At 40.7% G+C, this 23,591-nt stretch overlaps 1 protein-coding gene across 1 annotated transcript; it reads left to right on the forward strand.

Moving 5' to 3' along the window:
- The first annotated feature begins 229 nt into the window (after positions 1-229).
- Positions 230-19,705, forward strand: CA4 (carbonic anhydrase 4). Its single transcript, XM_075168409.1, has 8 exons — positions 230-374; positions 11,533-11,586; positions 12,388-12,558; positions 14,949-15,106; positions 15,835-15,927; positions 16,187-16,250; positions 16,740-16,903; positions 17,984-19,705. Exons 1-8 carry the CDS (start codon positions 317-319, stop codon positions 18,170-18,172), a joined length of 951 nt encoding a protein of 316 aa, XP_075024510.1. The 5' UTR covers positions 230-316; the 3' UTR covers positions 18,173-19,705.
- Positions 19,706-23,591: the final 3,886 nt, after the last annotated feature.

Below are 23,591 nucleotides of genomic sequence, written 5' to 3' on the forward strand. Positions count from 1 at the left end.
TGTAGCATTTTAGTAATAGGTTACTAAACGTGCATAGGTTGCAAAGTATCAGTTATTCACTACAGGCTACTTGCTTAGTGCTAGAAAGCCTTATTCCTTTTGCCATTCATTTTGGAGAAATGAATAAATTTAGGCAAATCAGGAGTAGGGTAAATCTGGAGAAAGTACAAAGGGGAGGAGTTCACCTTCCTGGCTATGGCTTTCAGGTCTGTCCAGGACTCCTTACTCCAGTATAAAACTGAGAGCAGAAATATGATCACATACTAAGAAGTCTAATCAATTCTGGTTTCAACACTGAGCCTATTTAAAATAGATAATGGAATTGCTGTTCCTTGTTCTGTTCTCTCTGCACATTCTCAAGACAGAGGCAGTAGGTAAGTCCTTGCCTGCTCTTTCTAACCCCATGTACCAAGGTTACTTTTATTTATGATTTGTTTCTGAGTATCAGTACATACAGTACAGACTCTCTAATTCTTCTATATGACAAATGGAGAATGTTTTCTTTATTCCTCTACCTTTTATTATTTGTGGTAAAATATCAAGTACAGATTTTTCTCATGAATGAACGAGTGGAGTTTTTTTCCACCTTTAGAGACTCTAGTTGCCTTCCTCCTCCAAGAAAAATCAATGAGGTTCGACTTGATCTCTATAGTTAATTATATATGTAAATTTTTAAAATCAAAACATAATTTCTTTATCTGTGAACTTCTTAATACTTCAAATAGCTTGTTTTAGTTTTCTGCTCATATTGCTTTGCTCTTTATGATATGAAATTCTTTTGGTTGCCTACTGAGAAAGAAAGAACAATATGTCTTTGCTGCATCAGCCCAGCAGATCCATCTATTTTTGCACTCTGTACACTATGTACATAAGTACACTATGCACTTATGATGACTAGATTAAAGTGATCTATAATTAGTATTGAAAAATGCAGAAGGCATTTGTATGCTTCTATTAGATCAGCGATGCTATAACATTGAATAAATCACCTTTCCTATGTAAATATCAGCACACAGCCTCAAAATTAAAGACAAACGCTGCAGTTCTTAATAGTAGCGAAGGGTCTATTGTTTGCACTAAAATAGCCTAGACTGCATTAAGGAAAAAGAAATACAATATTATCAGAGGTATCAGAGGGAAGCACTGCACCAAGAGCCTGTTAAAGGGACGCGGTTTTAAAGCAGATCGAGATTCAGTTGCCAGACTTAAAGTAACAGAGGTCTGAGGTGCTCAGAAAGTGCCTTAAGGAGCACAGCCTGAGCACCGGGGAAACAGGGGTGTTTCCCACATTTTATTTCTCTGTTGTTTATTAATTCTCCATATCCATGACTCAGTAGCTTGCCTTTTCCAGATTCTTACCTGACAGTTCAAATACCTTCCCTGTTCTTTAGTCTGTATTTTGTAGGTATTCTGCCTCCAGAGGCTTCAGGTAAACAGAAACACAAAGAACCTTTGCTCTTCCAAAGTCTACAACTAGTGTTTGCTTCATGTTGATTACTGATTGATTAACACTTTGCTAAATTTACTGCTCTATTAAGGGATTTATCACAGGATCTTGAAAGACTATTTAGAAAACCCTTATGGGCTTTATTAGACTAGTGTTAATAACTAGTGCTTTAGCAGACAGAAGTAAGATAGGGAATGCATATAATATTTTTTGTTGCTTTTTTCCCAACCATGATTATTTCCACTTTCTTCCCTGAGTGTAGAGGCAAACTACAAGTCATTAATGCACAAGAAACCTGCTCTCCCCCCTACCTTCTTTTCCAAACCTTTTCCTGAGGTAGAAGCTTCACAGGATACATTATGCTAAGTTAAAGGCTAAACATTTCAAGAAACCTCAATGTTTAAGAATCAGCCTAAATTATTTTTTGTTATATTTGGATGGTATCTTTTTTAAAAAATAAGGATTTCATTTCTATTTGACCACTTTTCAGAACTAGCTTGAGTGATATCCACTAATCAGCTCATTTAACATACCTCCACCAGGGCTGTTTTTCTAATCTGAGCAGCCTCATAATTCACCACACTTAAATAGTCAACATGACTGATTCTAATAGTTCAAATTGCTTTCAGCCTTGACCTGTCTTAATATCATAGCACCTATGTTTTAAAATTATTACTAATAGTCCTTACAGGGCTTTATAAAAAGCAAGCTTCTTTAACCCCATTCTACAAAAGGGAAACCGAGGCACATTGGTGCAGCCACTGGCCCAGAGATCAAGCAGCACCAAGAAGAGAAGCCATCAGCTTGAATCTCTGTCCAGCATCTCCTCCACTGACTTATATGGATCTCGGTTAGCACATTCCATCCACAGCTGCACTGGTGCACCGCAAATGGGTTGCTTGATTCCTTTGAGAGATCAATGACCCTCTGGTACTGCTATTAGACCGACAGAAGAGAGGCAAAATGTCTGCAATGTTCCAGCAGGAATATTCCAAACCTTTTGAGAGAGGGGTTTTATTAATTCAGTAGATTCAGTCTCGTGCCATCCAGAGAACAACAGTTGTAGAGAATCATAATGTACGTCCCTCTAGAAGCTTTGTGGTGGAGTTCACCACACAAGCTCCAAGTGCTACTGAAAAATAATTTTCTTTAAGAGGAATGGAATGAACCCCAGCATGTTTTAACCTTTTTCTTTATCACAGACCAGGGCTCAGCCATGAGAAGACATTCTCCCACAGTCCATGCTCTAGTTCTCAAAAAAATTAATGCATGATAGAACATGATTCCTCTAATTCTCTATATTTCTACTTACATACTTTTAACTTTCACAAACATAAAATTTACATAACCATGCTGGCACTGATGTTGTCAGCATTAATTCTCAGTCTGATGTTTCCTCAGGGCCCTTCAAATACAAAGTATACCTCCTATCTCTATAAACAGCATAAGAAGAGATGCTTTAACTTCTTCCATTTCCACTTCTAATGGTATAGACTGGACACATACTTATATTTGTATTTCAAATCCAATTTAGCACTGGCAAAATTGGGATGCTGGTGCACTCAGATACACTCCGGGATGAAAAGTTGCATTTTCAGTTGTTTAAGAAAGTAGAGTAATAACTGCAATATAAGACCTAGAACACATAGAAAAGGCAATAAGATATAGCTGCTTTAGGCAGTAATCCATAGGTGCTTTAGGAAATATGGATTACCTGAATTTTCCTCTCTCCATCCACCTAATCCAACAAATGAGTAAATATAACTGACAAGCTATCGCTGACATTATCTCGAAGTAGTTACCTCAACTATCTCAGTGCAGACAGACTCGTGATCTCAAGTTATGATCTTTATGCAGGATACATCGCTTAGGGCTTCCTTCTCTTTCTTCCTTGTAATCATTCAAGCTGCCAAAAGGGATTTAAAGTCTTATCAGAGTCTGCCTGCCATCATCCATACATATCAGCGTATGCCACCATCGTCAGATCCACTGTATGCAAGAAGAAACAAGAGCTCACGTTTGTCAGGTTGCTGAGTGTGCACGGAGAGCCAGAGATACCCACTGACACTGTCTGTGCTCTCCCCTCTCTCTGTAGCTCTGTAAACTGCACAAGCAGCTTCAGGCAGCAGAGAATTTTCTAGCTTTATCATCTGTGCTGAACCAGTAGCAGCATTTGGTACACCTTTGAAACTCTGAAATTTTTTTATTAATGAACTTTCCCATTAAATGTGGATCCTGCAATTAACTTTTAGCAAATGAACTCTATCAGAGGGACTGTTGTGGTGAACAGAGGTTGAGCCACTGTCATATTCACTGTCATACTTGGCTTACATTTGGAGGGGGTTTACAGCTGAGAGAAGAGTGGGCACAGATTGCTTGACCAGGATATCTAAGGATGCAAATCCTGTCATCTCAGAGTACACTTATTTCCTTCCACAGCTTATGATAAAGGCACAGAATGGTAAGGCATTGTAACAATTTCATTCCCACTCTTCCTTTGACACTAAAATTCAGCAAAAGACAGAAAAGTGCTTGTGGCAGAGCAGCAGATGAGACAGTGGAGCCAGAAAGCAGCTCTTCAGCTAGCTGTAACAGCCTGTTTCATTTTGGGGGGCAGAGAACCAAGGCCAGCAGCCAAAAAACCAACACTGTGTATCACTGGAAGACTCCTGAAAGGCAGCTGCAAGACAGTATTACAGTCATACATGGAATAAACTTCAAAATGTTTTTAACTTCTTCCATTTCTGCCGCTTGCCAGGCGTGGCATCCAGATACATCTGTGTTGCACAAATGGTTAAATTTGTCTCAGAACAGGAATGCCTTGATTCTCTTCACGTTAGTCTATGTGTGAAGTTATTCAAGAATATGTACTGTGCAGTCACACCTTGCTGTAATCTACATTCATCTGCAGATCCTGACTTCCTCTTAAAGAATTACACATGTAAACATTGTAAGATCACCTCTGCTGTCTCCATCACGTATGAATCCAACAACTGCCCCTCATCCCCATGGCATGACTTCTGAACTGCTGAAGAGTGATTGCATATGGCAGGTAGTGGTGAATGACTGACATCACAGATGAGATGAATCCTGCTTTGTTTTATCTATGCTGCCTAAGGCAGCATACAGCTATGCGATGCCTCAATAGGTGTCGAGGTTCTTAAGCAGGCAGATTTTTTACTAGGCTGATGCATCCAAGGGCATCACAGCTCCCAGTTCAAAAATCATTGTTCACTAGTTTGCAGCCTGTTTCTGGGGACATGCAGAGAGTGGGCAATTTTCCATGTACACAGTGGACCCAATCACATTATTAATGCTCCATTTAAGGATCAGCCTGACTACCGTGAGTACACTACATTGTCATCAATTTGTATTAACTCACTGTTTAGCTGACCTCATGCAGAACTGCAATGTGCTGCATCACCTCGTCCTTCTCCAGCACCCAAGCCAGGGTGCTTTCCTGCTGCTCTTCACTTCAGCTCTGGGGAAGGAAAGGAGCACGGTAGAAGCCATACATAGAAGCCATATGCAGGTGACAAGTGAAATTACTTCAGCTTAAGAATTACTCTCCTTTCTCTCATAGCAAAAGCTATTGCAATATCCCTTATATGCTGCAAGTTGTGCACTGTCATACTTAAGAAAACTGGAGTCAGGATTTCTCCTAGCCCTTACATTTAGAAGGCTGGAAGGAGAAAAGCAGTTTCAGAGACAAGCGCTGCTGTGAAACACCTTTCTCTTAGCTGTCCAAATAACCAGCACAAACCTTTAGGTCTTTGAGACATGCTGCAAGGTCCAGCTCCTCAGCTAGTGACTGTCTCCATGCGAATAGGCTTTTTTCCCCTGTTCATAGCATTGCAGGAGATGCTTTGTTATGCTGCAGAATATATCTAATGGCCTGTTATTAGATTTTCAGTCACATTTCTAGCCATGGGATCAGTCATCATAAACCCAGCACAAAAGACTACAAAAGGACAGTAAAGTCACAAAGTAATTTGTTTGAATTAAATTTTAAAAATACTAAAAAAAGGATTTCTGAATTTTGTTTGACACTGCCTCTGTTGTAAGCAAAGCAGAATACTCCACAGAAGCAAATCACCTTAGCCCTGGATACTCATTTTTTGTAAAAGGCCAATTTCCTTCTTTGGTACAGCAAATTTATGAGGAGACATATATATGACAGAGGCTGCAACAGTATCACAGGTCACAGCTAAAAACATTTTCCTCACTCTTTGACACAAAGGAAGTAGTTTGCAAGTGTTTATAGGGCATATCTAGAATCCTCCAATCTCCTTGGATTTTTCCTTTAGTTTATATGTGTTACAGACAAAGACCTCATTGAGCATGTGATTTATGTATCCACGTGCAAATTATAAACACTATGCTCAAATCAGATGTGGTTACTTGTAATGCTTCACTATTACAATAAAGCTTATTTTCAAGGCTAACTCCCCAAAATATCTTGGACTGTACATACATACAGATGTATATCATTATGAAAAATAAAATTTCCAGGTAAAAGTGAATAGAAGAGAGATGAATGATCACAAACATTTGTTTTTACATGGTTAGAGATACACAAATGTAGAAGTAAATATTTGGAACTGATTTTGCCTGTCAAAGTAGTTGATCAGGACTTCCTGAGGATGTGTAATACTTAAGAATGTATAAATAGACTTATGTATATATGCTCAGTTTGTATTCAGCAATCTTCTTAATTAGAAAGACAGACTTAGATACCACTTGCTTTTAAGTTGCTTTGTCCTTCATACTAAAGATAATAAGTTTCACAAAGCAACCTAAAAATAGAAAGAGCCCAACACAAACCAAAGCTAAAAATACACTGCATGCAAAACTAGCTTTTGCCATTTTTGTAGAAAAGGCCAGCCTTCACTCTGCTGCAAAGCCGGCGGTTACACCAGATTTTAGGGCTGGATTTGAAACCAGTGGACAATAGGGCAGTAATGAGAACTATGACATTCAGGGCAGCCGGGGCTTTCTGAAAAGCAGCAGTGCAGTGGGAGCACTATCAGCTGAGCGTCTCAGCAAACAATGAATTGCCAGCGAGGACATGGCTGAAAGAGAGTGACAGGAGATCTAAAGGGGCAAACAAAGGAGTCAGTCAGTGAAAGAGAGAAGGGATTTTAACTAAAAAGCAAGGAAGGATATTCTTACTGTCTCAGTACTTCACGCTGCTAGTGGCATAAAGGTCATTCACACTTCAAGAGATTAAATACAGTTATTAAAAATAGCTAGCCGTCAATATATAAAATTAATAGATTTCCAACCACTTTATCTGGAAGGACAATACCTGTTTAGTAACTCTTTTGCGCAGATGGACAAATTAAAAGGGCAATTTTCTGCTGAACACCACCTGTCTCACGGCACTGAGTCAGAGGAGACCGGGCTTCCAAGCAGCAGCTCACCAGGTCCAAGTAGGGCAGTAAGCAGGGAACAAGCAGAACAAAGTAGATTTAGGAACTTTTATGGAATTCAGGCAATCTGACCATGGTCCAAAGAGCTTAAGGGTCTTTTCCTAGATCACACAATAGCACACTGGCAAAGTGCTAACACCCTGGCTTCCAGCCAGAAGCGCTGTCCTCCATCCGGCTGCGTAAGTGAACAGAAGAGGGAGTGCTCAACTGAAGGAATTTTTTGCCTCAAGCTTCCAAGCTAGGCTTGATAGCTAAAACAATTGAAAACATTTACAATAAAATGAAAACAATACGTAATTGTATTGTTTTCCAGCTATTCTGGTGCCAAGAAACAGCTTTGGTCAGGAAACCAGTTGTAAATTTGACAAGGAAGAAACAGAGATAAGTAGGACTGCTGACTTGCCAAGAGAGACTCCCTAAATTTAACTGTCTTGAACTTTGTGAAGGAAGGGGAGGCCTTCAGCCCAGTTCAGCCTTACTCTAAATTAAAACCCAATAAAGTCAAGGTGACACCTATGATACGGTGCGTCGCCACTTAAATCAAGAATCCATAATACAACGTAAGGGCCAGATATAGCTGATAATATAGCAATTCTAAGCCCAGGTGTATATGTATACTGAACGTATATGAATACTGAATGGTGACAATGCAAATGTCTCTATTTAATGCCAATTAGGCAAGGAGCTTTTGGAAATCCTGACTAGTATCTAATACTATCCTGAAGGAAGTGTGGATGCTCACGGCTTAACTCACGTGTACCAGCAAGGTATGGGAGTAAGATATGAAACCCTCAAGGGCAGCTCATATGACAGCAATGGTTTCAGCACCTCAACTACAAAAACAAACAAAAAAACCCCAAACACCAGAAAACCCCACGTTCTGCTGCATTTTTCTGGGCAATAAAATAAACAACAAGAAAGAAAACGGGGGAGCTGAGGTTCGATTGAAAGAGCAGTCAGGTGAGAGACTGCAGGGCACGATCTGATAATTACCGAGTCCCTATAAGAAAGGGGCTTCAGAGAAAGCGAGGTGAAAGATTTTGAAGTGGAAAGGGTGGAAAGGTGAAGGGCACGTTGTCAAGAGATGGGACAAAGGATGGATGAAGCAAGAACAGGAATTACAGATTATGAAGGAACTGTTTGAATGCTGTAAACAGCAGGGAGGGAAAAGAATTGTTTAGGGTGGTTCAGTGATATTTCTAGGAGTGATGGGATGCAGATAAGCAAGTGGAAAATTATTAAACAGGAAACGTTTCCTGACAGTGAAGACTAATAGACTGTGGAAAAGTCTCCTAAGGGAAGTGGCAGGAGCCGCTCAGACAATTAAAACTAGACTAGACAACATACCTTAGGGCATAATCATGCCTAAGACCACATACAACCGACTGGATGTGAGAAGTATCTTTCCTTCTTGCTTCAGAAATAAAGCCATAAAGCCCAAGGGGAAAAAAGGACCATTGTAAATGCAAGGTCCCTATGCGTGGGGAGGAATCACACCGGACTCAAATAAAATCCAAATGCAAGTTTTCCTTGTAAGTGACACAGAGTATGGCAGTTTGGTTCTTCCTGAGCAGTATCTACACAAAAGATCCTGTTCTCTAATGTTACATTACTGCCAACCAAAAAAAAAAAATCTAGTTCACAATAAACATTAATTCATTGTTTGCTCAGGCATTCTGCAATGTTTAATTAGCTCATTGTTTAAGGTTTAACAGCTTTAAGGACCTTTTCTTATGAATTGTTGAATTTATATCCTGTTCTACTTCACTGATACCATCCAACTTTCTAAACCACAACTGTGATAAGTACTGGATGGAAGAACACTAACCCTTTGTTAGTTTGTAGACATCAGGAATTTTGCAGAAAGCTTGCAAAAGTTAGATGCTAATTATTTGGTGTACGTTGCATTCAATAGAAGAAGGGAAGGATACTCATGAGTGCTGGATGTGAGGCAGCAGTAGCCAGCTGAGGGCTGGATTTTTTTTTAATTTTAATTTTTTAAACTTTTTCTCCCCATCATCTCCCCTGCATCTTGTGCAGGCTGAAAGATTTTTAGTGTGCTCATGCGTCAATCTATTAAGACATGATTGAAACCCACAAGCTTATTTGAAAGAACCTGCCAAACACCCATCAGCTGGTAAAAAGTCAGTGGTTGCTTTGTTTGAGAAGGGTTGGACTCAGACTCGGCAATGAAAGGCTCCATAACCCTCTTCCATTTCACTCCTCTGGTACAGAGACACTGTATCAGGACCACTGACAATATGATTTGGTGAATTTACCTTCCCTCAGTGTGTCCTGTGGTCATCTTTGATTTTCGTGGTTCTATGGTCATGGTCTAAAAGCTCCACAACATGGGACCCGATGAACAATGAACTTACTGCACTTACTCCTAATTGTGAATCATATTGACTGTAAAATTTGATTTGCATTACAGTAATGCTTTGATGTCTAAGTCATGATCACACTCCCATTGTGCAAGGCACTGTACAAACCCAGAACAGTAGACCTTGTTCAAAGGATTTACGGCAAACAGACCGGAATACCTCAGCCGACCTTGATTTCTCACCTGACAGCTTTCCTCTCTGGTTTCACTCACATCCCAAAGAGTCTGAGACCAAATCTTTGCAGGTAACTACCCTCTCATGCCACATAGATGCTACCACCTTTGAAGGTTTGTGTCCGGGTTATTCCCGCATGCAGCATTTTTTCTCCTGAAGGTTCATGCACATGTAACTTGCAAAGAAAGACCACTCCCAATCACAGGGTGCTGGTGCAGCCATTATTAAAGCATATACTGACCACCGGGCGAGAGCGGTTGCCAAAAATACGTCTGCAGTCATTCATCCATGCAAACACTAGCACGTATGAAACATAATCAAGCATTGTGAAGATTGGCTTACCTGGTATTTGCTAGGCATTTATTGATTACAATATCGATTAAGGCACTTGGTGACATTCTGTGCTCGGAACTCCTGGTTCTGCTGTTTCCCAGTGGAGATGGGAAATGGCTCAGTGCTGCTGGAGGTCTGGCCGCTGTCTTGTGTACACAGGCCTGAAAAAATGCAGCAATCAGTTTTAGAAATGGCGGGTCCTAAAGCTAAGGTTTGTGAATGTTTAGAAGTGTGTCAGAAGAAAACTTTGTTAAAATAAATTTTTTTATAATTACAAAATATTAGTGGAACAACGACGAAGAAATCACTACAGTCCTTACAATAAAAATGTAGCAAAGGTGTTAACTTTTCGTCTCAATATTACTAAACATTTGCTAAACCGCAAAGCGAGTCAACATTATTTATAGTTTTCAGCATGAATTTAATGTTTGTGAGAGATGAACTAAAATACTAGCATTTTTTCAAGATTATATTAACTGCCACAAGCTCATCCAAGTCTCCCTCTGTTGTTATAGCTAACCACATTTTATATCAAGGTTCTATTTATAACTTATTCTAAATACTTAATAGATGGATGGTATTGTTATGCTACTGATATGAAGATAAAGGTGTTAAAAGCAGTTATGAGCCTTCCAGCAGAGGTATTATAAAATATCACAAATTATGATAATTAGCAATCTAATGACAGAACTCCTCCATAATAATCCCTAAAAATTGGTTAACCATTTATTAAAATGTCTATAATTTACTAATCATGAGTAAGTAGAAACTATAGTATTAATCATGATTATAAGAGGTTTTGAATTGTTATTGATTAAAGTTAAATAGCCAAGGGTAACTATTCCTGTTAAAGTCCATTTAAACTTTATAACTGTCATAAACAGCCATTGAAGCACGCTGCGATAAACAAAATAGTGCCTGCTTTCCTGACTGCATCCACACATACTTAAGTTAAATCAGCTCTCTGCCTCTGAATTTCACGTTTCTTCTGACAATGAAAAAGTAAGAGTAAGACGTTCTATTGAAAAATTTTTCAACCATCTGTGTGGGATCACAGCTGAGTTAGAATAAAGATTCTTCATGTCTTTCAGGAAATGAGATCCTTCATTTCTTAAAATCCCTTATTGCACCAAGTAATCTTTAAAATAGTTCCTGGAACAGAGTAAGTCATCTTGCGTAAGTGAATTTACAAGCATATGAAAGGATGGCAAGTACAGAACTGATAAAAGGAAATTTATTTTAACACTAATATATTCAGATGTGGAATTTTGCCTCAAGAAGTTGCTGAAGCCAAAGTTTCAAAGCCAAATCATTTAGGACTGCAACCCATCCAGAGTTCTACTATTTCATGCTAGCACAGTTTTTTGGAAAGAATATTAACAGGTGTAAACTGATTCATTCAAGATCAGGAGGAGATCTAGAGAGAGACAGAGCAGCCTACTGCAGGAATTTTATGATCTCTTCCGAATTATTTGATATTAGAACCCAGCTAGACTCGTTGGATGGTGTACTCCACACTTTACAGCCAAAGCACTCGCCTATTACCAGCCTCTGTTGTTTATATATTTAAGAAATGAAATATCTTACTCTAATAAAATCGGGCAGACAAAACCAAGAAGTTGTCAAAACTGTGTGCCCAGTGACCACTCTCTGAGGATCACAAGTTGTGAATCCATTTCCCATCTGCTTTTTGGGAGGACAATTTGTACAGCTTTTCGTTCATCTCATTTTTAATATCTGTTTTCTTTTTTTTTTTTTTTAGTTGGAGGCCATTGGTGCTATCAGTCACAGAAGTATGAGCAGCCACACTGCAAAGGTACTGCTAAACAATGTATTTTTCCAGTCACATTAGTGTTTGAATTCTTCTGTTTTGCAAAGGGCCTTTTTATAGAAATAATGCAAAAATTCACACAACTCAGCATTTAACGCTGCGCGATCATGTTATATGCAAACATAAGTGTTAAACAGGATACCTAAAGAACGGTATTTTGAAGATATCAGTGTTTGTTCTAACTCTTCATTTTGTTTCAACCAAGGATAATGCTACAAATATAAAAACAACTCTAAATGTGCTCCAGAGGTAATCATCCCAGCAAGCTGGGTATAGAGAGCTATTTACATTTTTAAGGACAGTTATGAAAAATCCTGATGTTCTACCTACAACTGCACCTTTTGTTTTACCAGCAGTATCCACCTAGGCTGCCTGCTCCCTTGCTCATCCCTGTGTCCTGCCCAGCCCCCCCTGGAACTGACTGTGCTGGGAACGGCATTTCACACCCCGCACCACCACCATCACCACCACACCTTCTTTCCAAGTTTCTATAGTTTCCATAGTTCAGCCAACCTCAGTGGTAGTTCACTTTCTATTTTACAGCCATTTACATGTGCATATTTTCCTATTAAGCTTAACAGAACATTCTTGACACATATTAATATTTTTAAAACTACAAAAAATGATATGCTGAGAAAGTTCCTGTATTAAACTCCAACATCCAAAGACCTTTTCTTCAAAGATGTCTCCAATTTCCCAAACAAGAATCTGTTGACTGTTTGGTGGTTTGGTTTTCTCAAGGATTTGCAGTCTACAGAAAAAAAAATTTTCTTCGTCCTTAAATAGATCCTCGACAATGGTATCTAACAGATGTCACCTGCAAAGGAAACAAACAGTCACCTATCAATATTGTCACCAAAAATGTCATTTATGACAAGAGCCTTAAGCCATTGAATTTTGAAGGATATGATGTGAAGGGATCTTCGAAATGGAACATAGAAAATAATGGACATACAGGCAAGTACTGTCAAATTATTACTGTTATTATGGGACTTACCTGTGCCTTCACTTGGAACCATGCATTCGCTTCTTCCATGTCCTAGGCAAGGTGTTAGATATAACTACTGCTACTTAAAAGCAAGCAAGTGAAAATAAGGTAGCACCCCTATATTTCAGAAGCGAAACTGAACCAAGGTCTTCCGGGAACTTTGTGGGAATTATCTAGTTTTTGGATCCTGGACATGGTCCTTGAGTGTCTCAGCAGAAATTAGTTCTGTGCATATGCAGAAACAGGACTTGAGATGTCTAGGGAACCTCTAGGACTAGGAGGCAGGTGAGTATAAGGGTTTAAGACAACAGTTTTGGCAGAGGTATATAACTTCTGCTGAATGCTCCCATACCCTTCATTTCGGGGCTTGCCCTTTCTGACTCTTGCTTCTGCGCAAAGAAGAATTCTGCTGAAGAAGAACATAATCTGGGAAAGTCATTCAACCAGTGGCTTGCAGTGTGCGTCTTACTAGTTCTTCAAATAATGAGCTGAAATCTTCTCAGATTTCAACCTGTTTTCTCTGCATGCAGAAGTAATCTGATGTGAGCTTGCTGATCAGCTGCTTACTGATTCGGTAAACAGTGAATCAGTGAACAGCAATTTAGCACTGGTTCACTTCCTCCACTTTCCTTCACTAAAAGCAGTACTAATGATGACACTTCAATAATATTATGCTAAATTACTTTAACTTTACAAATAAATCTTGTCCTTTTTTTTTTTAATTATCTATAGGTGTTCTTAAAATCTTAGATGGATTGTTTTAACTGCCAAATCCCTAAAATGGAAAGTTGCAAGTGGCAAATATTTTCCTAACTTAAAATGGAAAGGTAGGAAGGTAGACAGCTGGTTCAATTTTCCCAGCCAGAGATTCTAGTTTAAAATGTCATTATTTGACAGACCACAAGAAAAAGTCATGTTTTGACTTTTCACTAGTATATGGGTTAATGACTTTCTCATTACAGAATGATATTCTAGAATCTCCATATTACAGTCGCTGTGCATAGAAATACCTTTTACACACAAATTAATATTTATAAGGATTGGTCAGAATTTTCATCTTTCCCAGACATGCAAAAGGATTAGGTTTTTAATCTGGGCTTTTTAAATTTCTTCTTTCTGAGGGCAAGCAATTCCTGTGCTACAATGAGTACACTGGAACTGTTATTGCTTAAATTACAGCTGTAATTAGAAGCTCTACATGAGATTAGACTGTCATTATGTTCGATGATGTGCAGATAGCAAAGGTCAGGGTCTCAAAGGTCCTACAACCTAAATAACAAAGCCAACAAAGATATGTTACTCATCCATTTACAGATAAAAAGGCAAAGTAACTAAATGACTCACACAAGCTTCCAGTTCATTTGGAATTTAGAATAGAAATGAAATCTCTGGGGCTTCAATCCAGGTCAAATAATCTTTCCTATGGAAAGAAAAGTATTGTGCTTAATGTAGAGGTCTTAATAAGTAAATTTTAAAAATATATCCCAAATGTCTCAAGCACAGGAAGTCATGGTGATTTATAGCTAGAAAAATATCTTCTAAAAAAATTTTGTTTTGCTGTTATCAACAGATCAAGCATCACATTAAATAATGACTTAGATGCTTAGGCTTAAGTTGCAACACTACTCTAAATTAAAACAGAATATCTTTAAACCCTGCCTAAAACAAATATTACAGTGCAGACAATAGGGGATAAAAATGATGCTTAAAAACCACATAAACAGAGATCCAGTTTACTTTTAAGAATACTTTGGTAGAGGGTGTTCTCCTAGACAAAAAATGGAGGAATATAGGGTCTTCTGAAAGGTATAAGTAGCTCTGACTCCTGGGGTTATAATAGCAGTGAACAAATCCCTACAAATCCCCTCAGTGCAACCAAGGAAAGACGATTGTTTTCTTCAAAATGCAATTAACGGATGATACTCCAAAGGATATACCAATGGATGCCATAAAAGTCTATAAAACCCCTACCCCAGAACAATCCAAAGTAGTGCTCTGTCGTTTTCTGTCCTGGGTAGCTCAGCTCTCCAGCAAGCGAAGCTCTACACAAGTCATTCAAGTTCACAGAGCAAATCCTAGGTAGAAATGGCAACAGCACTATAGCGGGGTGCCCAAATGCTGTTGCATATTACTGGGAAGTGGGCTATGATATTTCTCCATCTCATCTCAAATTAATCTCAGCTAACATTTTGTAAGAGTTCAGCTTCTGTAGTGTTGAATTTCTGGAACACTTGGTTTGAAAAACCAAGCTAGAACTTTAGGATAAATTTGGAGCTCAAGAACATGCATCTCTCTGCTCTCAAATACTATTAATGTATGATCTGATTTTTTTTTTTAACTACTTATTTGTTTTCCCCAGTTAAAGTAATATTAAGCACATCCCCTAAAATTGGAGGTGGCGGTCTGGGAAGAAAATACAAGGCGGTAGAATTTCATTTGCACTGGGGAGTCCAAGGTGTGCAGCAATACCTTCCCGGGTCAGAGCATAGCATAGATGGAGAAAAACAGGCTATGGAGGTAGGTGAGACTGTTTGTGGATTATGGCTTTTACTCAAGAACTCTGGCTTTTTAAGATACTGTTGCACAAAAACTATTGGCTAGTTCTCGTATGAAACCCCAACAGTGGAAATAAAGAGCCGAGGACACGTTGCTCACTAAACAGGGCATGCAGGAAAACACACTAGTTTTGCATAGCAAAGGCACAGGACAGACAACAAATCTGGAGTTACATAGCCTTTTGGGAGGAGAAACGTTTCAAAGTCTATACAGTCTGATTACACTCTCACACTGCTTATTTAGATTATATATTAATTTCTGGGACTGCAACCATGAATCAACCTATGAAACTGAAAAAAATATTCTCCCCAAGGCAAGACAAGTTGCCAGCGCTGATACACATGGATTGGTGGAAGGAAACCACCCCCTTTCAAACCATGACATAAAAATCTGCCTGTTCCACTGCACAGGCTGAAAATTGAGGGCTGCAGCAGTCCACAGAGCGCTTCACCTTCTGGGAGATGTATGAAATGGTACCACTGTTGATGAATGAAGTTTCAAACGATAGTCCACTTATTGCATAGCTCCTGCCTCAGGGCAAGGGCCTCGAGCTGCCTGTCCCCAGCCTGCGAGCAAAGCAGCTCCGGCCCCGCTGCAGCGTAGGTGCAGAGAAGCAGCCAGGCTGCACTTACAGCAACGAACTGTAGAGGAAAATGAACAAATAATTGGCCTTGACTATTGTGTTACAGCTTCATGTTGTCCACATAAGAGAAGATGTCTCGGATATAACAGAAGCGAAGAAAAATGCTGATGGTGTGGCCGTGTTAGCATTCTTTGTAAAGGTAGGCAGGCAAATTTTTAATTGCCTATCTCAAATCTACCAGCGATTTGGCTGAGGGATTGATTGTGTTAATGTTACAGTAGTCCAAGACCTAAGCCTGCCTGTCTTCAGTGCCAGCACTTAGTTCTCTTACCCTTTTCCATATTCTGCTTGCTGTTATCTTTTAGCCTTGTGGTTCTTTCCTGTTTTATTCACAATTAATTTAAAGCAACCAGTTATTGAGAAATGCAAGTTTTGGAATCAAAATATTTCCATTTCAGGTTGAAGAAGAAAATAAAAACTATGCAACTCTAATAAATGAATTACAGAATATTAAATACAAAGGTAAGACACTTGTGTTGGTCAAAACGCAACACATATTTATTTCGAGCACATATACTGCCAGGCAGTTCATGGTCCAGTCCTGTTCTAATTACAGTAGAGATTGTTACTTGAAAGTCAAAGCCAAAAGATAAAGGTTAGTTTGTCAAGCACTCAGAGCGTGGCAGGTGGGAGAAAATCTAGTGCTCCGTATTTGCAGTGAAGAAACCCCCCAGGACCAGAATGAGTATTCCTGCTTCTGCAGGAGGAAGCCAAGCGTGAAGAAAGACGTGCAGAGCGTTGGGACGAGAGGTGTGTGTGACTCGAGCCTGTGGGACCCTGCGGCTGGCAGGGCATTTCCCGAGCAGTGCGGCGCGGCTGCCCCGCGCGGGGGGAAGGTGCGTGGGGGTGAGGCTTTACATAGCCACGAGCAGCAGCCGCGTTGGAAGACAAGTGTGAACAATACCTGCGGCCGCGCTTGTTACAAGCGCTATTTCCACATGGTTTGTCTAGGGCAAACAGCACAGATGGAGCCTTTGCCACTGAGCTCTCTTCTCCCACCTGAGGAAGACCTTGGGAGGTACTATCGGTATGAGGGCTCCCTCACCACTCCCGACTGCCACGAGGGTGTCATCTGGACAGTATTTGAGAAGCCAGTTGAACTCAGTATTTCTCAGGTAAGTCGCAGAGGGATAGCCTGAAAGGGCTGCTTATGGTTATTTTGTCCCTCTGCCTGCCTGCTGGCTCCCACAGTTTAACACAGACTTGTTACAAGCTGCCCCGCTGCTGTCTTCCCATGACACACACTCACGCTTGGCATTGCCTAAACACGGTCCCTAGTGCCAGTTTTTCGACCCTATTAAATCATCGCTCAAAAATGGCAGGAAAGGGGAAGGAAGGGGAAATGACGATGTGAAAAGAAAGCCAAACCAACCCACAGGTAAACACCTAGCGCAGCGCTTCGTCAGCAACACTTCCACTGCCGTCATCTGCTCACCCCCAAATTTCACTGCTTTTCTCCTATTGTCGTAAGTATCAGGATACCAGAACAGAACACTTCGAAATGCAAACTTTGAGTCTATCAGCATCAGCTTTAAGCAACCCATTTTTGTCCTATAGAGGGGAACAGGAGACTGAATCATCACTGCCTCGAAAATACAGATTGTCCAGCTGACAGAGTACATGATTAAAACGTCCAGATGTCCTGGAGTGGGCTCTCAGCAATGCCACCAGCCAGCTCAGCCTGGCCGAGAGCCAGCATCTGTATTTCAGTTCCTTACCTGCAGGGTACTCCTAATCGCTTCAGTCACAGGGCAGTGCTCAGCCACACAGGTCAGCATAGCACAGTACACAAGAGTGAGCATCCGCTTGCTCTGGGCCGGCTTCTTGCTGAAGCAGTTAGAAATTTGAAGCGAAGAAAGAAATCCTAGTCCTCTTACTTTGTGTCACTGTGATGTGATGGACAAGGACAGGACTGTGTGCGTCAAGAGGACTGGTGTAACCAGGTCCTTGAGCTGGACAAAGCATTTGGCTCACACAGAAAGGAAGTCCCCATGATTTCCAAGGCTAAAAGAAGTCATCTGTTGGTGACCTCTGGCAGCAGCCTCCATCACGTTGTTTCCTGCAAGATTTAATGCATCCATACAGTTCAAAACAATGCCACAGAATAAGGCACTGCAGATTTATAATATCACAATTTCCAGTTGTTCCATGGAAAAAGGATTTAACGATCTATTTTTTTTCCTCAATGTCTGCAGATTTCTCAATTTTCAACAGTCCACTTTGATGGGAAGAACTCAACTTACATGGTTGAAAATTTCCGGCCTGTTCAGTTTCTGTACGAACGAAAGGTGTACTGGTCCAGTGCCAGCATCCTCCTGCCTACCGCTAAGGTTTTAATGTTGGTCCTGATGCTTACGTACATCCTGACTTCTCTTTTCCAATGAACACTTCTCACCTCATTCAAGGTTCTGGGCTTGCTGGAGGTTTTTTTTTTGTTGCTGTTGTTGGTTCTTTGTATCAAGTAGTCTCTCTAACTGCCAACTCACGAATCATATCTCAATACAGAATTTAACCTTGTCCTCCTCCAGACACTAACCAAGGACTTCTGTTGCTGCTCTTATATAAAATGAAACCCATTGCACTAAATCACAAGAATTCAAAGGAACTGTAAGATAAAGCTATGAAGATTCAAATTTTTAAAAAACACTTAAAGAAAACATTAGGATGGATTATCTGCAAGCCTGTAGTTTTAACACAACACTGGAAGGACACTCTACAAGCTGTACAGAGGACCTTCAAGAGGAATCTGTTCTTAAGTGCCTGTGGAGGGTTTTGTTTGGAGTATGTTTACATTCAACACTGCAAATCAGGAAGACAGTAACGCGTGGAGTAACTCTTGTCATCCCCACATTGTCCTACATGAAGGTACAATACGAAGAAAAAATGCTCACACACAATTGAGCAACATCTGGGTCATCCTATCTAGTGAAGGATATGTGACAAACTTCATCTGTACTAACACAATTCTCCCCCCTTCTTCCTTCAGAATATCTAAAGTTAATTTTTAGATAAGGATACTGGATTCCTTTCATCTAACCTACTGATTCTGGATTTCAGGTTTCTCTGTTAAGCCTATTTATTTATCCTAGTATGGAATCCTACTCTGGGATGCCCATGGCCGATGTGATGTGCTAGAAAGAGAAAGGGAAGCTCACCCACATGTACCAGTCGCACATCTGTGGAAATTCCCTCTCTTTGGAGGGCTGCATTTGAAGCATGAGACTTTGATGATCCTTTACAGTTTTCATTTGCCTAACAAAATAGGGCAGCTTCCAGTATCACATTAGAGAATTTTTTAAATGTCAGTTTGAACATTTCAGTGTGAATGTTTCCTTTTTTTTTTTTAATAATAACATACCTGCAATATTCACATACAGTTAAGATTCATAGTTTTTCCAAAAAGATTGTGATTTGAACTGATTTCTTCAGATCTTACCCAATTACTTACAGAAAAGCTCAATATATTGGGAAATGGAATTTCCTTATATTATTCCAGTTCTCTCTCTGAAGACAGACATAACAGTTTTCTTCAGCTATTGCCATATAACATGTTACAGCTTAGTTTAGAATTTTAGTTTTTGGCCACACCAAAATAGGATTTCATATTAGCAGACTTGTATTTTTTTCTTTAGGGCAATGTTTGCAGAGATTACTTTATGCTACAACTATATGGCCATTTTCAGGAAAATCATGGCAGTGAGACTAACCACAGCTCACCAAAGGAGAAAAAGTAGGGTGAAAAATTATTTTCATATTTAACAATCAATAACATAAACTTAAAAAAAACACATCAGAAAGCAAATTCACCATTTTAAGTTTAGAGGAATGATTAAGACTTTAACTGTATTTTTAGCTAATTGAAAAACTTTTGAGAAGCAAACATGAATGAAAGATTAAAGCTGAACAGAGACCTATATTTTCATTGCCTTGAGTTTTTATTTCTTTCACCCTTGCTGAAGGGGTATCCACAAAACACTCATTCAGAAAAGGAATGTGACTTTTTTTCCCTATTTTCTTCACAACATTTAGGGTTGGGTTTGCATTTTTTGGGGGGGGGGGCAGAGGGAAAGATCTGCAGTGCATTGGGACGTTTCTGATGTCAGCAGGTTTCTGGATATTTTACTTCACATGGGTCATCTGAGTGTTATCTGCACACAGCAAAATTGCTTTGAGTACGGCACCTTGCTCAGCAGAGCTGGTGCACACACCCAGCCCACCAGGTAGAGGACAGGCAGATTTCTTACAACGAAGGAAAGGGTACCATGGATTTTCCCAGTATAACTTCTCCTCGGTACAAACACTTGGCTAGATAGTTAACCAGGATAAATCATTGCCTACTTACCCATCTGTTAACATCTCTGTGTTAGCTATGTCCATTACATCTCTCAACATCCCACACGCAGAGAATGCATCAAGAAATTAAGAGGAGAGATGCTTTCTTTCCAGGCTGTTTTACAAGAGGTAATAAATGGAAGTATTCTGAAAGGCTCATGTTTTATTGCTCTTTCAAGATTTACAAGCAACGTGGTAAACAGCACAATCACATACAAAAGTCCCGTAGGGCTGGGAGCTCCTGTTTTAAAGACCAGCGATGTGAATACTCCTCAGGATGCCTCTGCTGAGAACAATGCCTTTTGCACTAACAAAGCCCCTTGCGTCTGCTGGGAGCATGTGTAAGAGCCCACCATCCCTCTCTGTTCAGATTATTTCATGAGGTGATTCTCATTTCATAGGCAGCTCTCTTAAGGATGATTGGAAGAAACTATGGAGGATCTGGGTCTGTTGTAATTTATTGCTAGTGATTCACGGGGGCAACTTTTCACTTGGTTGTGCCTCAGTTTACCGTGTGGATAGAGAGGAGCATTTACAGCAGTTAGTTATGATGAGGGAGGATCTTATTTACTATGGAATATATTAAAACATAACTGAGAGGAAGAAACAAAAAATCTGCTGAAAAGATGGTTTGTCCTCTGCAAGTACTCTTCTGCACAAACCTCAGCATGAATAAAATCTGAATAGACAAGTATGACCATTTCCGATGAGGAAAAGGGAAATGATACAATCTGCACCTGTGTCAATGATCTAGTTCAATTTGTTCTTTGTCAGAGACACCTCTGCAACCAGGCAGACACATTCTGTTCTGGTGCAGGATGTGACAATTACAGGACTAGTATTAATGCAGTAAATCAATACAAATCTACAGCAAAAGCTGTTCAATTTAAAAAACAGTAAAAGACAGGAAGGCTTGACGTGGGACGTTTGGTTTTCTTTTGTGAAGATAGTTATGGAAAAGTAATTTGCTGTTCCACAGGTAGCTTCCGGCACTGATTTTCAAGAATTTTGTCTACGCTACATTTGGCATGAAACTTGTTATATTGCAAAGACACTAGGAAACAACAGTAACTCCTGAAGAACTAATAGCCAAGCTGTGATAATACAGGAAAGGGCGGGGGAAGGAACAGAGATATTTAGAAAGACCCAAAAAGAACAGTATTTTCCCACGTACAGAAAAGTTAACACAGAACTTTGCTAATACATTTCACATATGTTGGAGCCAGAGTTGAAGAGCTCTTAGCTTCTGTGACTGAAAACTGGAGTACGATAGAAAATGAAACGACACTGGAAACTAAAATTCACTAGAGAGATATGTTTCAGGTTTAAAACAAAAAAGACAAGCAGGGGCTTTGTCAGTCTGAACGAAGCCAGAGGCAGACTAGCATCTGGAGTGCAGAAAACCAGACGTATGAACTGACTGTGTTCAAGAGCGCAAAGACCAAAACATTCTGGCAGATTATCAAAGTTTGGATATAGCTTTGCTTATGAGAACTCTGTCCTTTGGAAGCAGCTTGCATTTTGGTTCAGGGTTCACCTGTAACGGCTGTCACGGCGGAGTCCATCCACCGTAAGGTTGAACAGCAGCTAGGGACTCACCAGACTTCAGCAGGTCCTCCCCACTTCTAAAAATATACCCAACTGAGATTACATGGTGTCATACAATGCAGCCAAACAGCAATCCTTTTCCAGTTTTGGATCGGACCTTGATTTGAGCGCAAGCCTTCAGAGGTCTGAGAGGTGAAGGAGCAGATCTGCCATATGAACACAGGCTCAGCTTCACTCCTGTCACAATAATCTGACAATCGGCAGGGGAGCAGCGGGGGACGACAGGACAGGCAGGCACAAAAAAAATTCCTAATACAATATGTTTTTATATAAAACATTTTCTCAGGAAGCAGAAAGAGGCAAGGAAACCTAGCCATTACTCACAAGAAATATATTTACGTTATCCACGAAGAATTTCAACAAACTTGCCAGCTTCATTGTATGGTCAGCTCCTCCTGCTGACAAACACGAGCTCAGAATGCACTTTTCTTCTGTACAGAATTATTTTTCTGTGACTGCTTGGAGAAAAGGATAAAGCTTTTTGCTTTTTCCTTTCCTCCCTTGCCCATCCAGAAGTGGATTTCACAGGGAAGACAGCATTTGCCGGCACAGCCAGCAGCCTTCCAGTTAAAGAGATGTCATATAGCAAATCCACGTAAAACATCCTCATCCACCTGTAGTCAAAAAAGGATACAGAGAAGCCTACCTAGCTTCCCAGGCTGGTTGTGAAGTTTCATAAATGTGTTAGTACCAGGTGTAACGTCAGCCACCTCTGATCCAGAGATGGCAAGGCCCGTTGCCTATCGCTGTACCTTGCACAGCAGGTAACACTCCACCACAAAAATGATTATGCTTGGAGACGTGAGGCTCTTTTCAACAGGATTAAAAGTGGACGTGGCAATTTTCTTCCAAAAAGCACTACAAATGACATGGGCTTTAGAAAAGTTTCAATGACAAAGAAAAAACGTCATGGTAAATCTGTGCAGCCAGAGGCGGCTGTGGAAAATGTTTCATATAGAAGAAAATCATATAAAAATTTAAAAAAAAAAAAGGGAAATGCAGGATTTACTAGTAAATTAATGTGTACCTGTGGAAAAGCCAAGAAAACTCCAGCTGAAGGAGTACACATGAGGAAACCCAGAGTGGTAGCCTCCTGCCACGCTGCCCAGCCTGACGGCTGCTCCCCACAGACACGGGGGACAACGCGGCCGACCGCGATCCCACGGGGAGCAGCATCGCCTGTGGAAATACACCACAAGAAGCATCTGAACCCCCCCTTGTTTGTACGCCGCATCTCTCACTCGCTGCTTACAGAGCCTTACGGAAGCGTGTTTCAACGCAAGGAGATGCACCCACAAGGAAGCAGCCGAGGCACCCAGGACGCCCGCCTGAGGTGTCCCATACCCCGGGGCAGCGCTCAGCACGGCAGGCCTTTGTGCACCTTGTTTTTCTCAGCATTGTTTCCCCACCTGTAATCTCCTTTGCAGACAGGACTGACTCACCGCTTTGCCCTTCACAGGCTGTGGGAAGCGGCAGCGTGGCCGGGCCGGGGCCTCTCTGCGGCGGGCATGGCGGCACAGCGGGCGGGCAGGCTGCAGCACCCACTGTCACCAACGTCGGGTTCAATGCCACTTAAAAAGTGAAATGAAAGGAAAAAAGAGGGGGGAAAAAAAGAAAAAAAGGGGAGAAAAGAGAAAAAGAGCCTCTCAGCACGGCAGGGGTGGCAGGCTAGGGGTTGGGCACCCGCAGACCTCGCCTGCTGCTGGCCGCCATCTTCTGAGGGTCCCTCTCAGTCAGGCTGAGGGAAGCCCAACAAGTCCGGCAGCCCCCTTGCTGCGGGCATCTGCCGGGGGCTCGTCTCGGCGAATAAACCAGCCAGGGGTTGCCTTCCCCACCGTCTTTCAGGTAGCCCTGGGGTGGCAG

The sequence above is a fragment of the Calonectris borealis genome, chromosome 19 (genome assembly GCF_964195595.1).
Source record: "Calonectris borealis chromosome 19, bCalBor7.hap1.2, whole genome shotgun sequence".
Lineage (NCBI taxonomy): Eukaryota > Metazoa > Chordata > Aves > Procellariiformes > Procellariidae > Calonectris > Calonectris borealis.